Source organism: Rhinoderma darwinii, chromosome 1 (assembly GCF_050947455.1).
Source record: "Rhinoderma darwinii isolate aRhiDar2 chromosome 1, aRhiDar2.hap1, whole genome shotgun sequence".
In the NCBI taxonomy this organism is placed as follows: Eukaryota; Metazoa; Chordata; class Amphibia; order Anura; family Rhinodermatidae; genus Rhinoderma; species Rhinoderma darwinii.
This window is the reverse complement of record NC_134687.1, coordinates 124,613,873-124,628,193: the sequence shown is the minus strand read 5'-3', so window position 1 is coordinate 124,628,193 and position 14,321 is coordinate 124,613,873. Positions and strand designations below refer to the sequence as shown.

At 41.1% G+C, this 14,321-nt stretch overlaps 1 protein-coding gene across 4 annotated transcripts in view; it reads right to left on the bottom strand.

Annotated features, from left to right (window-relative positions):
* FBXW7 (F-box and WD repeat domain containing 7) overlaps nt 1–14,321 on the bottom strand; it is a 184,250-nt gene that overhangs the window by 15,166 nt on the left and 154,763 nt on the right. For 3 of the 4 annotated variants that reach the window (XM_075860349.1, XM_075860350.1, XM_075860352.1), the window contains 4 exons: nt 9,339–9,473; nt 3,534–3,657; nt 3,300–3,436; nt 1,271–1,384 (listed from right to left, as the gene is read on the bottom strand). In XM_075860349.1, coding sequence (XP_075716464.1) covers nt 1,271–1,384; nt 3,300–3,436; nt 3,534–3,657; nt 9,339–9,473 — 510 coding nt within the window. Of the gene's footprint in view, nt 1–1,270; nt 1,385–3,299; nt 3,437–3,533; nt 3,658–9,338; nt 9,552–14,321 lie in introns of those variants that run through there. The other variant, XM_075860351.1, reaches the window with a different exon arrangement.

The following is a 14,321-nucleotide window of genomic DNA, read 5'->3' as shown; positions in this document are numbered from 1 at the left end:
CCACCATGGGTTCCGTCGGGGCGTTTGTAGTTTTACTGGAAACAATAGCGCAGCATGCTACGCTATGGTTTCCGGTGATCTTGGAAGGATTTGCAACGGAGGCTCCTAACGGGGCCTCCAACGCAGATGTGAACACAGCCTTAGGTGCCAGCAGCAAACTGAATACTTCCAGGGACTCTTCAAGTTGCTGCATTTTGAAAGGATTAGGATACGAATGAGAATCTTCCCATGAAAAAAACGTATCATCGGGGAGAAAAAAAAAAAAAAAAAAATCAATATATAGTTACATAATGGAATTGTTGCTGTAGAAAATCCATTATTACTGTGGCATGTTATCGTTCGGCTGGGTTGTGTAAAAATCTGCTACACGTGCTATAATTCTTCTGATGTAGGTGTTACACAATATGTCATACAGCTGTAGCCAAACATATGTGCCTAATATAATTTATAGGGCCCAGTGTATGATCGACACAGAATATTTTGGCTTTGGTCAATAAGGTTTTTCGATGTTAGATTTAGGGGAGCGATCATAAAACATCACCCAATGAAAGTATCTAGACCCCGTTTTATGGTAAAAGCTTGTGCTTAAGAATGTGGACAACAGGGAGTTGCTGCACAGTATCTCGTGAAGGCACTTCTTACAAGGAAGCCAAGCCGTCTTAAAATAAATAGAGCTATAGGCTGTTAGAAAGTTAGAAGAAAGTACACCCGTCAAGCAGATCCTGATCAATTAGCAACGGATTCAGATTATTATAGGCAAATAAAAATAGCAGCTTGATGAAAAAGTGTTAACAATATGTAGAAGAAGTACTATGGCCATGGCCTTTATGTTCAGAGAACTGCCATAATGAAGAAGGCAGAAATATGTAATGTAGGTTTGTGCAAGAACATGTGAAAACTATTATTTTATGGTTTCCGGCCAATATAAAACCCTACTCCCCTACAAACATGAAAAGTTTAGCTACCTCTTACACAGTAAACACAAAAATGGATTTGCTTTGCCCCTCCCTCCAGCAAAGTACTGAGGCAGGCTGCTTTACCTACTGCTGCAAAACAACAGTGGGAAAGTTGAACACAATTTGACTGTTACTTTCAGGAGGGCCATAAGCAAACTTCCATTAATGCCTAGTATCATCCAAATATATAGAAAAGGAACAAAATACAGACTCCTTGGAGTCTATGGTTTTACTTTGAAAAGATTAAAAAAAATAGAACCCCATATAAATGATGAAATCAACAACGTTATCATCAGTAAAGCAAAGTAACTTACCTTTCCCGTAACTGCTGACCACACTTTTAAAGTGTTATCATCAGAACCACTAACTATTCGGTTACCACAAAACTGGAGACAAGTAATAACATGATCATCATGACCTTTGAGCACCTAGGAAAAGAAGATGAAGCTGGTAAGGTGTACATCTATGTATTCGATCTTTCATCACCTCCATCTAAAATAGGTATTGAAAAAATGACAAGATCTAAATCTCCAATTTACTTTTCTCATGGATACATTGCACATGGAAATAACCAGATTTTTGTCAGAAGTCTGAAAAGGGAAAGCTCTAAAGGAAAGGCTTCATTTCTCGCATATAATGGGATTGAATCCGGTTCTGGTCAAAAAAAATTAAAGGACCTCACATGTACTGCAAATACGTTATGTTAACTTAGGTGGCCTAAGGGCTTCTATCTTAATTGACAACTATTAACCCCTTAGTGACCAGCCCATTTTAGGGCCTAATGACCAAGCTATTTTATTCGTTTTTCTATAGAGGCATTACGTTTTTATTTTTTCATCTACATAGCTGTATGAGGACTTGTTTTTTGCGGGATTAGTTGTACTTTTTAATAGCACCATTTTTGGGTACATATAATTTTATTAACTTTTATTAACTTTTTTTGGGGGGATTATAAAAAAAAACCTGAAATTCCGCCATTGTTCTATGCGTTTTTTAAATTGACGCCGTTCACTGTGCGTAAATAACATGTTACCTTTATTCTATGGGTCAGTACGATTACGACAATACCACATGTGTAGAGGTGTTTTATGTTTTACGACTTTTGCACAATAAAAACACTTTTGAACTAAAATTATTTGTTTTTGCATCGTTGCTTTCCAAGAGCCGTAACTTTTTTATTTTTCCATCAATGTAGTGATTTTTTGGGCTTGTTTTTTGCGGGACGAGACGTAGTTTTGATTGGTACTGTTTTCGGGTGCATGGGACTTATTGATTCATTTTTATTATTACTTTTTTGGGGGGGCAATGGAAAAAATTGCAATTTCGCCATTGTTGTTTGCGTTTATTTTTACGGTGTTCACCTTGCGGTTTAAATTACATATTAACTTTATTAATGGAGTCATTACAGTTGCGGCGATACCATATATGAGTACTTTGATTTTTTACACTTTTACTAAATAAAACCACTTTTTATGGAAAAAAACTGATTTATTTTTTTACTGTAATTTTTATTATTAATCTTTATTTCACATTTATTATTTATTTCACTAGTCCCACTAGGGGACTTTACAATGTGATCTTCAGATCGCTGCTATAATGCTCTGGTATACTTCGTATACCAGAGCATTATTGCCTGTCAGTGTAAATCTGACAGGCAATCTGTTAGGACGTGCCTCCGGTGCGTCCTAACAGGCATATGTCCAGGGCAGACCTGGGGGCTTTTATCAAGCCCCCGGCTGCCATGACACCCCATCGGAGACCCGTGATTGCATTTGCGGGCCGCCGATGGGTGACAGAGGGAGCTCACTCCCTCTGTAAACAAAGTTAAATGCCGCGGTCGCTATTGACGGCGGCATTTAACGGGTTAAACGGCCACGATCGAAGTAAACTTCGATTGCGGGCATTGGAGCAGGAGCTCAGCTGTCATCAGACAGCCGTGCCCCGGCTCCAGCCTGCACGGGAGACCCGTGCAGGACTTAGACTAGGCTCACGTGAAAAGGCGTCAGCCTAGCCTAAGGCCCCTTAGTGACGAACGTGAAAAGGCGTATTGTTGGTCACTAAGGGGTTAAAGTTCTGATCCTGGCCAATTGTCTTACAAGACCAACATTCCGACTTCCATTTAGCATGGTCTTAAAAGACCACAATATTCTACCTTGTTCCTACATATAACAAGAAGTACTTGACTTCAGAAAGGAGCGTATAAAAAAAAAAAATGGCTTAAAATGGTACCATACATAAGGCTAGTACCAAATTTTCTTAAATTTGGGCTTAGATGCCAGCATACTGGTGTTAAGGGTAAAACCACAGCTCTTATTTACACATTACATCTTTTTCTCAGCTTACCTTTGGGGATTTTAGTTCACCTCGTCGCCAGTTTGTATCAATTCTGTGTTGTCTAATATAAGCACTTTTCCATGGACTGTGTGTGAAACCAGGTTTTAATACTTTTCGTCTCTTTATATGCAATGGTTCATCAATACCTAAAGAAAAACATGTGCAAAGTTCATGGATATATATGCGAGAATATAGAACTCAAACAAACAATTGAGAAAAATCAATTGCTGTAATGGCCCTTACCGTCCTCTTTGCACTTTTCTCTCCACAAAAGGTTGTCTTCGGCTAGTATTCGCCAGTACCGACAAGTCTGTGCAGCTTGGAGTAGATCCTTGGGTTCAAGAAATGAAAGAACATACAACGCCAACTGGAAAAATAATGGAGGTTTAAAGACCAATTAAAAATCTACAGGAAATGTTGAGAAAATGCAATATCATGCAGGTACCAGTCGTATTAATAACAACTGTGAAAAAGTTTTTGCCCCATCCCAATTACTTCCATTTTTGCATATTTGTCACACTTGAAAGTTTCATCATCAAATTACTTTTTATATTAGACAAAGGTCAACCAAGTAAACATAAAATGCTGCTTGTAAAATGTCAATTTAATTTATTGAAGGAAAAAATACTGTTCAGCCCAACTGGCCCTATGAAAAAAAAGGTATTGCCCCCTTAGCTACTAAATGAACCAGTTAACCAAATTCAATTGACAATTTGGTTCAATTTTACAAACCACAGTGTAAAGGATCTGCCAGACACAGCTTCTGTGTCGTCGCCCGTGGTTAATCAGTCTGCACCTGCTCCTAGGTCTGATAGAGTGACTCGATCTGCTACCACTCAGGCTGGTAGGCTCAGGAGTGGGAGAACCTATCACAGCCTGGCCAGATGGTTCTAGCTCCCGCCCTCGGTCTATTTATACCCTCATTTCCTGCTCGTCTCTGCCTGTGATTCTTTCCTGTTTCCTGGCTCTGCTGCTCCTGCTATTATTGACCTCTGCTACAATTTGACCCTGGCTTTACTGACTACGCTCCTGCTCTGCATTTGGTACCTCGTGTACACCTGGTTTGACTTGGCTCGTTCACTACTCCTGTTGCTCACGGTGTTGCCGTGGGCAACTGCCCCATTTCCCTTAGCTTGTGTACCCTTGTCTGTTTGTCTGTCGTACACATATTGAGCGTAGGCACAGTCGCCCAGTTGTACGCCGTCGCCTAGGGCAGGTCATTGCAATTAGGCAGGGACTGAGTGGCGGGTAGATTAGAGCTCACCTGTCTGTCTCCCTACCCCGTCATTACACACAGCCAGACAGGATTCTGCCAGACATGTTGAATCTAAACATGACTTTCATAGAGCCTGTCTGCCAATGTGACGCAGTTTAGAAGGTCCCAAAAAGCAGCAAATGATGCCACATTCTAATGAGATTCAAATACAGATGCCAAACAAAGTCATTGGAATGGGAAGGGTTACAAAGCCATTGCTAAGGCTCTGAAACTCCAGCAAAGCACAGCGAGAGCAACTTTATCCACAAACAGCAAAACTTGGAACAGTGGTGAACCCTTCCCATGAGTGGCCACCTACCACAATTTTACCAAGAGCGCATCAATGACGCATTCAGGTGGTCACAAAAGAACACTAGACGAACCTCTAAAGAACTGCAGGCCTCACTTGCCTCAGGTGAGGTCAATGTACACCATTCCACAGTAAGAAAAACACTGCAAAAATTGCATCTATGGAAGAGTTGCAAGGTGCAAACCACTGTGACCTAAAGCTCAAACGCAGTTGGGTTATGCAGCAGAACAATGATCTGAAGCACATCGGAAACTCCACCTCTGAATGGCTCAAGGGAAACAAAGCTAATGTTTCTGAGCGGTTGAGTCAAAGTCCTGACTTCAATCCCATTGAGATGCTGTAGGTAGACCTTAAAACGGGAAGGTAATGCTCAAAAACCCTCCAATGTACCTGGATTAAAACAATGCTGTAAGAAGAGTGGGGAAAAAAAATCCCTTCACAATGATGTAAAAGAATTATTGCAAGTTATCCCAAATGTTTGATTGCCGTTTTTACTGCCAAGGGTGGCACAACCAGTTATGTTTAGGGGGCAATAACTTTTTCACATGGGTGATATAGGTTTTGAATAAATCTTTATCCTCAATAAATAAAAGGATAATTTAAAAACTGCATTTTATTTTTACTCGTGTTGTCTTTATCTTATATGAAAATTAGTTGGATGATCTGAAACATTTAAATGTGACAAATTAGCAAAAATACAGGAAACCGGGTAAGAGGCAAATACATCTTCACAGCACTGTAAATAATGGAATGCCTGGAAAAAGCCATAGAGCAATTTGCCATAGATTAGAAATATTCTTGAGCCGTACAGGAAATCGGACAGATTTTAAGATGAACATTCTACATTAATACCAGAAATGTAATAGTAATGCTGGATTATCAGACTTTATGGAGACATACGGGCCACTGTCTAGTCAGGCCCAAATTTTAAAAGGATTTCTCCCAAATCATAAATTACCACCCATCCACAGGATAGGTGATCATTTTCTGATTGCCGAGGGCCCCACCACTGGGACCCCCACCGATCGTGAGAACAGTGTTCCCGAGCTCCCGTTCATCCTCACTGCTCGACCGCAGTAAGGAGGACACTGAATGGAGCGGAGAATGAGCATGCGCGCTGCCGCTCCATTCAAACTTTATAGGAATGACGGAAACAGCCCAGTGAGGCGCTTGGCTGTATTTGTCATTCTCCTAATTGGAGTGGCGGGCTCATGCTCAGCCGCAAGTTCTTTCAAGCTCCTCCTCACTATGGGGGGGGGGGGTGCAATGAGGTGGATCTCGAGGTTCAGGACCCCGTTCTCATGGTCAGTAGGGGTCCCAGCAGTGTGGCCCTCAGCGATCAGAAGTTTATTACTACCTATCCTGTGGATAGGTTATAATTAAGAATTCTGGGAAAACCTCATTTTAATTGGCCCATGAGCACCTGAAGACATTATAAAAGTCATAGATGTGCCCGATTTATACATGTATGACCCTTCTAACATCCTACTGGCAACTACGATAAAATATTAATTTGCAATGTATTTAAATAGGAATGTGTAAGTACAGAATAGTATGGAGCACCCTTTGTTTTGTTTTTTTAACCCATGATGATCTTAACCCAGCCTTGGTTACGTAGCGTCTTCCCTGCCCCTCCCCCACTGCTCTGATTATTTAAATATGTCCAAATTGTAGGTACATGGCTTTCTGTATTGCAATATAGTGTAGAGCCAGATTGCATCGAACAGCTGGCTCTAGTAAATGAGACATCAAACCAGGACGGAAATGACTTATTTTTAAGTGTAGTTCTCTAAAAACACAATCTTCCAATGGATTAAATTAAACTGCATCAGGAAAATCTTCTTAAAAATGCCAACCATTAAACAATGATCATTTTACGTGGATATCAAGACTAAAATGCATAGGGTAAAAAAAAATGTATTTAAAAATAAACTTTTCGGTGAAGGTAGCTTTGAAAAACATTTGCACATAATTACAGATGGGTATTTGTGGTAAACAGAGACAATACATATGCAATGGGAACCACAGGGGGCACTTCACTTAGACTAGAATTACATCTACATAAGGGGGAAGAAAAATAACCCTAAAGAGATGTGCCATGTGAGGTGGAGTTTTATGTAGAAAAGGTCACAAAGATACGCCGTATCACTTCCTTGCTTCAGGCCAGCGACGTAACACCGTAGTAAACCGAGGAACCGGAAGATAAACCAGACATTGGAGGGCTAGTGCTATGACGAAAGCCCAACCTCAAATATCCAATGTCTGGACGGTAATGAATGTGACACATGTTTTTTGGAAGAAAGGACACAGTGATAAATAGGGTGCAAGAGAGGTTACAAAAAACGTCCAGTATAAGAGAAGGTTATCTCCGTGTGAAACACTGGGTCAGTTGTTTCCGGTGAACATTAATCCTGCAGGTGGAGCGGATCCTGTTGCTCATAGAAGGCAAAAAATATATATATATATATGTGTTCCAATGTTATATCTTAACCAGAGAAAACATTAAGGAGCATTTCCGCCTTAAAGAGGCTCTGTCACCAGATTTTGCAACCCCTATCTGCTATTGCAGCAGATAGGCGCTGCAATGTAGATTACAGTAACGTTTTTATTTTTAAAAAACGAGCATTTTTGGCCAAGTTATGACCATTTTTGTAGTTATGCAAATGAGGCTTGCAAAAGTCCAAGTGGGTGTGTTTAAAAGTAAAAGTCCAAGTGGGCGTGTATTAGGTGCGTACATCGGGGCGTTTTTAATACTTTTACTAGCTGGGCGCTCTGAAGAGAAGTAACATCCTCTTCTCTTCAGAACGCCCAGCTTCTGACAGTGCAGATCTGTGACGTCACTCACAGGTCCTGCATCGTGACGGCCACATCGGCACCAGAGGCTACAGTTGATTCTGCAGCAGCATCAGCGTTTGCAGGTAAGTCGATCTTACCTGCAAACGCTGATGCTGCTGCAGAATCAACTGTAGCCTCTGGTGCTCTTCAGAGCGCCCAGCTAGTAAAAGTATTAAAAACGCCCCGATGTACGCACATAATACACGCCCACTTGGACTTTTACTTTTAAACACACCCACTTGGACTTTTGCAAGCCTCATTTGCATAACTACAAAAATGGTCATAACTTGGCCAAAAATGCTCGTTTTTTAAAAATAAAAACGTTACTGTAATCTACATTGCAGCACCTATCTGCTGCAATAGCAGATAGGGGTTGCAAAATCTGGTGACAGAGCCTCTTTAAATAGACCAAAAAAAGTAGTGGTCATCCAGACTTCTGAATAGGAAATCTGAGATGCATCCGCTGCTATAGTATTGTTAAATAACCTAGGAGATTTGCTACATAGAAAATCAAAGCGGAGCGATCATTCACAGATGGAATTCGAGTAGAAACAACAACTATAACTTAGGTGCCATGCTCAAGGAAGAGCCGTGGGCACAGGGCCTGTACGGTTGGACATGGAGACCATACAGCCGCTGTACAGGATTCATTGGGCGTGATACGTATGAAGAATAACACCGTTAATATTTGACATCATGGAGCACAGAAGAGGACAACTCAAGGACTTCTATTTAAAGGGAACATTTGTGTTTAGGTGGAAACGCTCTAGTTGTCCTATATTAATCTATTATACTATAGTTACTAAGCATCAGCTCATCAACATTTTGTAGTGCTAAAATATAAAATCAACAACGAAAACCCTGTAATTATTCACACTTAACGCCTCTAATGAGATTTCACAGTCAAACTTCTAACAATTAAACATGATCTCAAGATCAAGTCCTCAATGCGGAGTATCCTGATAAACAGCGCTGCATTAGAAAGCAAAAGATCAAAAGCCTGCTGGCACCATTAATAATTCTCTTTTGAGGAGGGCATCAACTGACACACAGACCTAAACAAAGAGATTACAAGAGAGCCAGCTTTCATGTTCATCTGCCACGGCTCTAAGAAATGGCGGGCTCCTGCAGAACCAAGGATGAAGGAACGACGCTGCTATACAGTTGTGCCGTGTCCTTTACTCCGTAATGAATGCAATATGGGCAGACAACAAGCGGCGCTGCTGAACGAGGAGCCTGCAATGCAGTGCGGATCAATGTGCTGTAGTGAGGAGAGGATACATCGTAGGAATCAAAGCTCCACAATGCAGCAATGCTGGAAAACAGCAACCATCTACACAGACATGCCAGCTGCCCATCGTATTCGTATCAATGGACAAGCAAGTAGCTAAACATCATGCCATGGCCAGGACACACCGGCTTTAAGCAGCATATGGGATTTATCTTCATTTCAATACGGTTTCTGCATATAGGCGTACATTAATGTTGGCCTTCCTATACGCATCACATAAATCGGTCTGCTCGCCTCCCCTTAAACACCAATTAACACTACACAAGTGACTTTATGAAACATAATTAGCACACCCGCAGTAACAAGGGGCACATGGTGGCACTGGGTGTGTGCCCAATAACAGCCGACAGATCTCACCTCTTTAGGCAGTAAAGAAATGAAGTCCCGTTGAAACTGGGGCTCAATAACTTGCATCATATGCTTTACTTGGGTGGGTTCACAACTGTCGATGAGCTCATCTAGGGCGAGAAGCTTTTCCGGTCCACTCCAGCTCTGTGGATAAACAATAACAAAAAAAATACATATATATTACTCACTATCTTGTCACCAAGCCTTCATGCTGAAGAAACCCTGAAAACAAAACAGGATAAAGAACATTTTGGTCAGAGTACCCCTATAACTATTCATACGGTTTTTTTTTTTGTTTTTAAGTCATGGCATTAAATCGCCTCATATGACTATTCAGTCCTAAACAGCTTTTTCTAGCACACACGTATGGCATATGGATTGGATATGGCCTGTATCGGTATCAGCACCGGTATGTCACCACCCCACCAGGAACGAGGGGCTGGAGACAAATGCTTTGGCAATCAGTGGGGGTCCCAGAATTCAGACCCCTCCCCCCACCCCCAGCTAGAACGAATTTTTAGCATATCCTATCAATTTGCGGTTAATGTGTCCAATAGGTGCACCCATAAAAGGCCTCGTTCACATCTGTGTTGGAGGCTCTGTTAGGGGCACCCGTCGCAGATCCAGCAGAGATTACCAGAGACAACCGCACAGCTGCGCTATGGTAACGTCACGGACACCCCGACGATACTAATTAAAGTCAACCGGTTCCGTCGGCAGTGTCTGTGGTGCAACTGAACCGGCACTTCTGTTATTGCCTCTGACGGAGCAGAACAACGGAACACACAGACACAGGTGTGAACGAATCCTAAACTGGCCACACACACCACAAATGCTGTGCATCCAACCAGCAGTCTGATTTTTACCTGTTCCTAAAGGGACCTAGAATCCAAGATGTTTGCAAAGGATGGAATGTTTTTCAATGGGGAATTTGTTCTCACTGCTGCAAATATTTATTTGCATTGCTGAACATATCAGCAAATCAGTAACCAAAAAAATAATTGAAAACAAGACCGATATCTCAACAAATATCTGTCGGAACTGGATGTTGTAATACAGACAGAATAATAATAATAGCAGATTTGTAACAATTTAATAAAAAGTATCATCATCATTGGGTGAATTGGCACCTTCCGTTTTTAAGATGGTTGAATCATGTTTAGAAAGGCTACAAGACATTCCAAGTGTCCAGAAGTCTTAGAATACGTTCAGACATTGCAGAATCTGCGACAATTTACAGTACAATACATGTGGATGGGGATTTTTAAAATAACATCTGCAGGTAGTGGAAAAAAAATGTGTGAAATTAAAGGGCAAGTTGCAGTTTTTCAAATCTTCAGCATGCCCACTCTGTTGTGTGAATGCCACAGATTTCCACCTCAGACCTTACCCTTTACAAAGCAAAAAGTAAAAACAGTGGAACAACTCCATTAAGGGCCCTTTTACACAGGCCAATTATCGGGCAAACGAGTGTTCACAGAACGCTCCTTCCCCGATAATTGGCCTGTGTAAACAGGGCAACGATCAGCCAATCAACGAGCAAACGCTCGTTCATTGTCTGGTCCTATCGTTGCGTCAGTGTCATACACTTCTTTACAACGCCCACTTGGTCAAAAGTAAAAACACGCCCAGTTGGGCATTAAGGAAGTCATTAGCATAAAGCTAAAAATCGCTAATAACTTGGTGAAAACCACTCATCTGCAGCGAATATTTAATGCTTTCCGATCATGGGCATGCTTTGTACAATGGTAGGCTATTAATATATGTTAACTTCTTCTGGAGAGGGCTTACTTTGATCTGTTACCACCATTAAAGGGCCGATCTGTACATAGCTCCTTTTGTCCTAAATCGATGTCGCACATAGATTAGCCCCCTCTAGTGGTGGAAACAGGCAGACAATTTTTTCATTATTTTTTTTTGCCCTGTATTATAGGAGTTGGACACTGCAGCGTTATCAATTAAACTAGGAAAAGGCTGCAAATCATTCACATTTCTTGTTTATGATAAATAACTGATTGTTGGAAGACTTTAAATGAAAACTCTGTGATCGGAAACACAAGAAACATCCTTTTTAGCATCCGTCAAATGCAGCAATTTCCCTACTAAGACCACACCGGCATATCACAAAAGGAAAACCAACTGGATGTCTTCACAAGGTGGTTTATTAAAGTAGAAACGCTACATTGTAGCGTAATGATTGCCTTCTGACAACCTGTGCCATTTAAAACGCACACCTAATAATAGACATTGAAAGTCAATAGATTGCCCCAGTGGCCACTTTGTTGTCAAAGGGTCCCAGAAGTATTTCTTCATAAAGTCAAAACAATAAAGTGAAAAATAAAAATCGGAGCTTCTTGGAAGCCTTTTTATTGGTTTTGTAATAAGAGCAGCTTAGGAGGTGAAAACCATTTAAAGCTTTATAATGAAAGCACCCCCGCAATAGGGATGTGTAAACTTTCCCCAATATCAGTCGGAATAATAACGATTTTACATCACAACTAAACAACCTTGTCTTACCGTCGTCACTAAAACATCAGCGACTATGGACAACCAAAACCATCGAAAGCTAAATGTAATTACAAGGAATATTAAATCCGTGACAGTATTGTGTGGTCAATAGCGTCACACCGATTACGTAAACCAGTCATAGCCCTGCCCCCCCATAAGACCAGCTTCATTGCGATCATTGTGGGTGAATACTTTTTATGTACCCATAAAAAGTATTCATAACATTGATTCACAATGGATTTAATGAGACCTCTTTAGATTTACCGGAAAAACAAATCACTGGGGTGTTTCTGTACCTCACATAGGGTTGTATGGAGTGGCAGCATGCATGCTTGGCCACTGTGCCATACAATTACTTCCCTGCCACAGATGTGAGGGTGGGGGGGGGGAAGAACCAGGGCCCCAGCTCTAGCGATTGGGGAGGGTACCAGCATTTGGACACCCCAAGGATTTAACCACATGGGCAGTTGATAAATGTTCAATTATTTTACATAATAGAAACGTGTCGACGTCACATTGAAAAGGCTTATTCAGAAATCCATTGCAAAACTCGTCTGCGTTTCAGCAGGAAAAAAAACCGGACACAATATGGATTCATCTCTGAGGGAAAATCATCAGAGTGCATTCTGTTTTTGTATTGAATCAGTTTGTTGTTTTTTTTCATGTCCTTTTCTTTTTTTTTTTTTTTCAGTGCCTCCAAGCAGTCCATCCGTGAAGATGGACTGTACTCGGATGGGGTCTGTGTGCGGTCTCATTTTTTTCATGGACCCATTGACTTGAATGAGTGAGTCTGGCATGAGAATTGGACCATGCTGCGACTTTCTCTGCATAGACCAAATGTCCGGAAAATCAGACATGTGAATTACCCCATGTGTTCAGTCCATGAACTCGATTCTTCACTCTGACAGCCCGCGGACGTGAACAAGGCTAGTCTGAATAGGCGCTTAGTTGTCACAATACGATTACATTCACTGTATGTGTAGCTTGAAAACTTTTCATATTGTAAAGAGCAAACCAGTAGTATATGATAAATATGGAAGTGTTACACACCTGCGGACATGAGGCTCGACCCGAACATGATAATTTAACTAGCGTAGCCCATAAACAGAATATACAAGATGACCAGCCATGACCCTATGCTTCTGACAAGTCAATGCACCACAGACCGTCAATAACAAGGGGTCATAATACCCAGAATCACAGATGGCATGGGGTGACATATGGACACAATCTTTCCTTCCATTACATCTATGTTGTTTATAGAGTTTATAACTGGATATCTGTCTATGTAGTCCAAGAATAACCTTTAAACAACTGGTTCCCTTCCTCTTTGTAGCCACGGTTCTAACACCAGCACCCAAGGACCAAAGTGTAGAAGAATAAACCAATGGGTATTTGCTGGGTATTTGGAGACGGTGCGCCGAAGGAGGTGTAGACTAATGTAATGATTTTTAGCCTTTCTGGGATAGGCACAAATACGTACAGACAGAATCGTGTCCCCCTAGGCCCTACACAACAGTATAGCAGTTTTACCTGGAACGTTAAATTATCATTTTTAGGAAGGGTCGCTAAGAAACAAAGCAAGTGCTCCAATGTATTCTATGTGCCATCTTACAAAGATATAGCCAGAAAGCCACAATGCATCTTAAAATAAGAAGAACATGAATGGACCATATGAGTAAAGGTCCATGATGTGAAAATAGAAGGTTCTGTTTGCATTATGCTTATTTGTTATATACATCATGAGCCCATAGACGATCATTAACCAAACATATGGCCAAAAAATTAATTTTAAAAAAGTGTCCTTTTTGCATAAATTTAGCAGTAACACCAACTGTATTGAGAAGCATAGTCGACTATGATTTTCAATAGAGGAGGATCAATGGCAAACATATGCAACTCTATAGGCACGCAGTCGCATGTCTGGGGCATTTATTCGGCAGAACTCTTTAGAGTACACAGAAAGTGTAGTGCCCGAGCAGAACACGAACTGAACAGTGACCTATTACAACTAAAATAAAAGACAGTAACAGCCAGGTAAACTATTTAGCCTCAAATCACTAGTAAGGAGCAGGCCTGTATTTACAGAACATACTCAGATCGACAAGTGTGGACTTTATTCTCCCCGCACAGCACCGCTAACAGCCACACAAAGAGCAATAACGGAAAATAATCCGCATCTGCTGAACGGGCTTTGTTGCTGTTCATCTTGGATCATTAAAAGGGTTTTCATTTGTTATGCAATCACTGAATTAAAAGGAAGAGAACGTAAACATGAGAATATGAGGGGAGTTGGTTGAGGTGCAGCTTTGGGGTTTAATGGAAACCAAACCGAAAGTGGTAAAAAAAAAAAAAAAAGCTTGTAATGCGATTTAGAATCACAATATATTACTGAAGTTGTCCCAGTGTTGAAATGTCCAACAGTCTATTGTGGGGTTTCTCAGTCATATCATTTGTGGAAAAGCTGGATGACAACCAATAAGG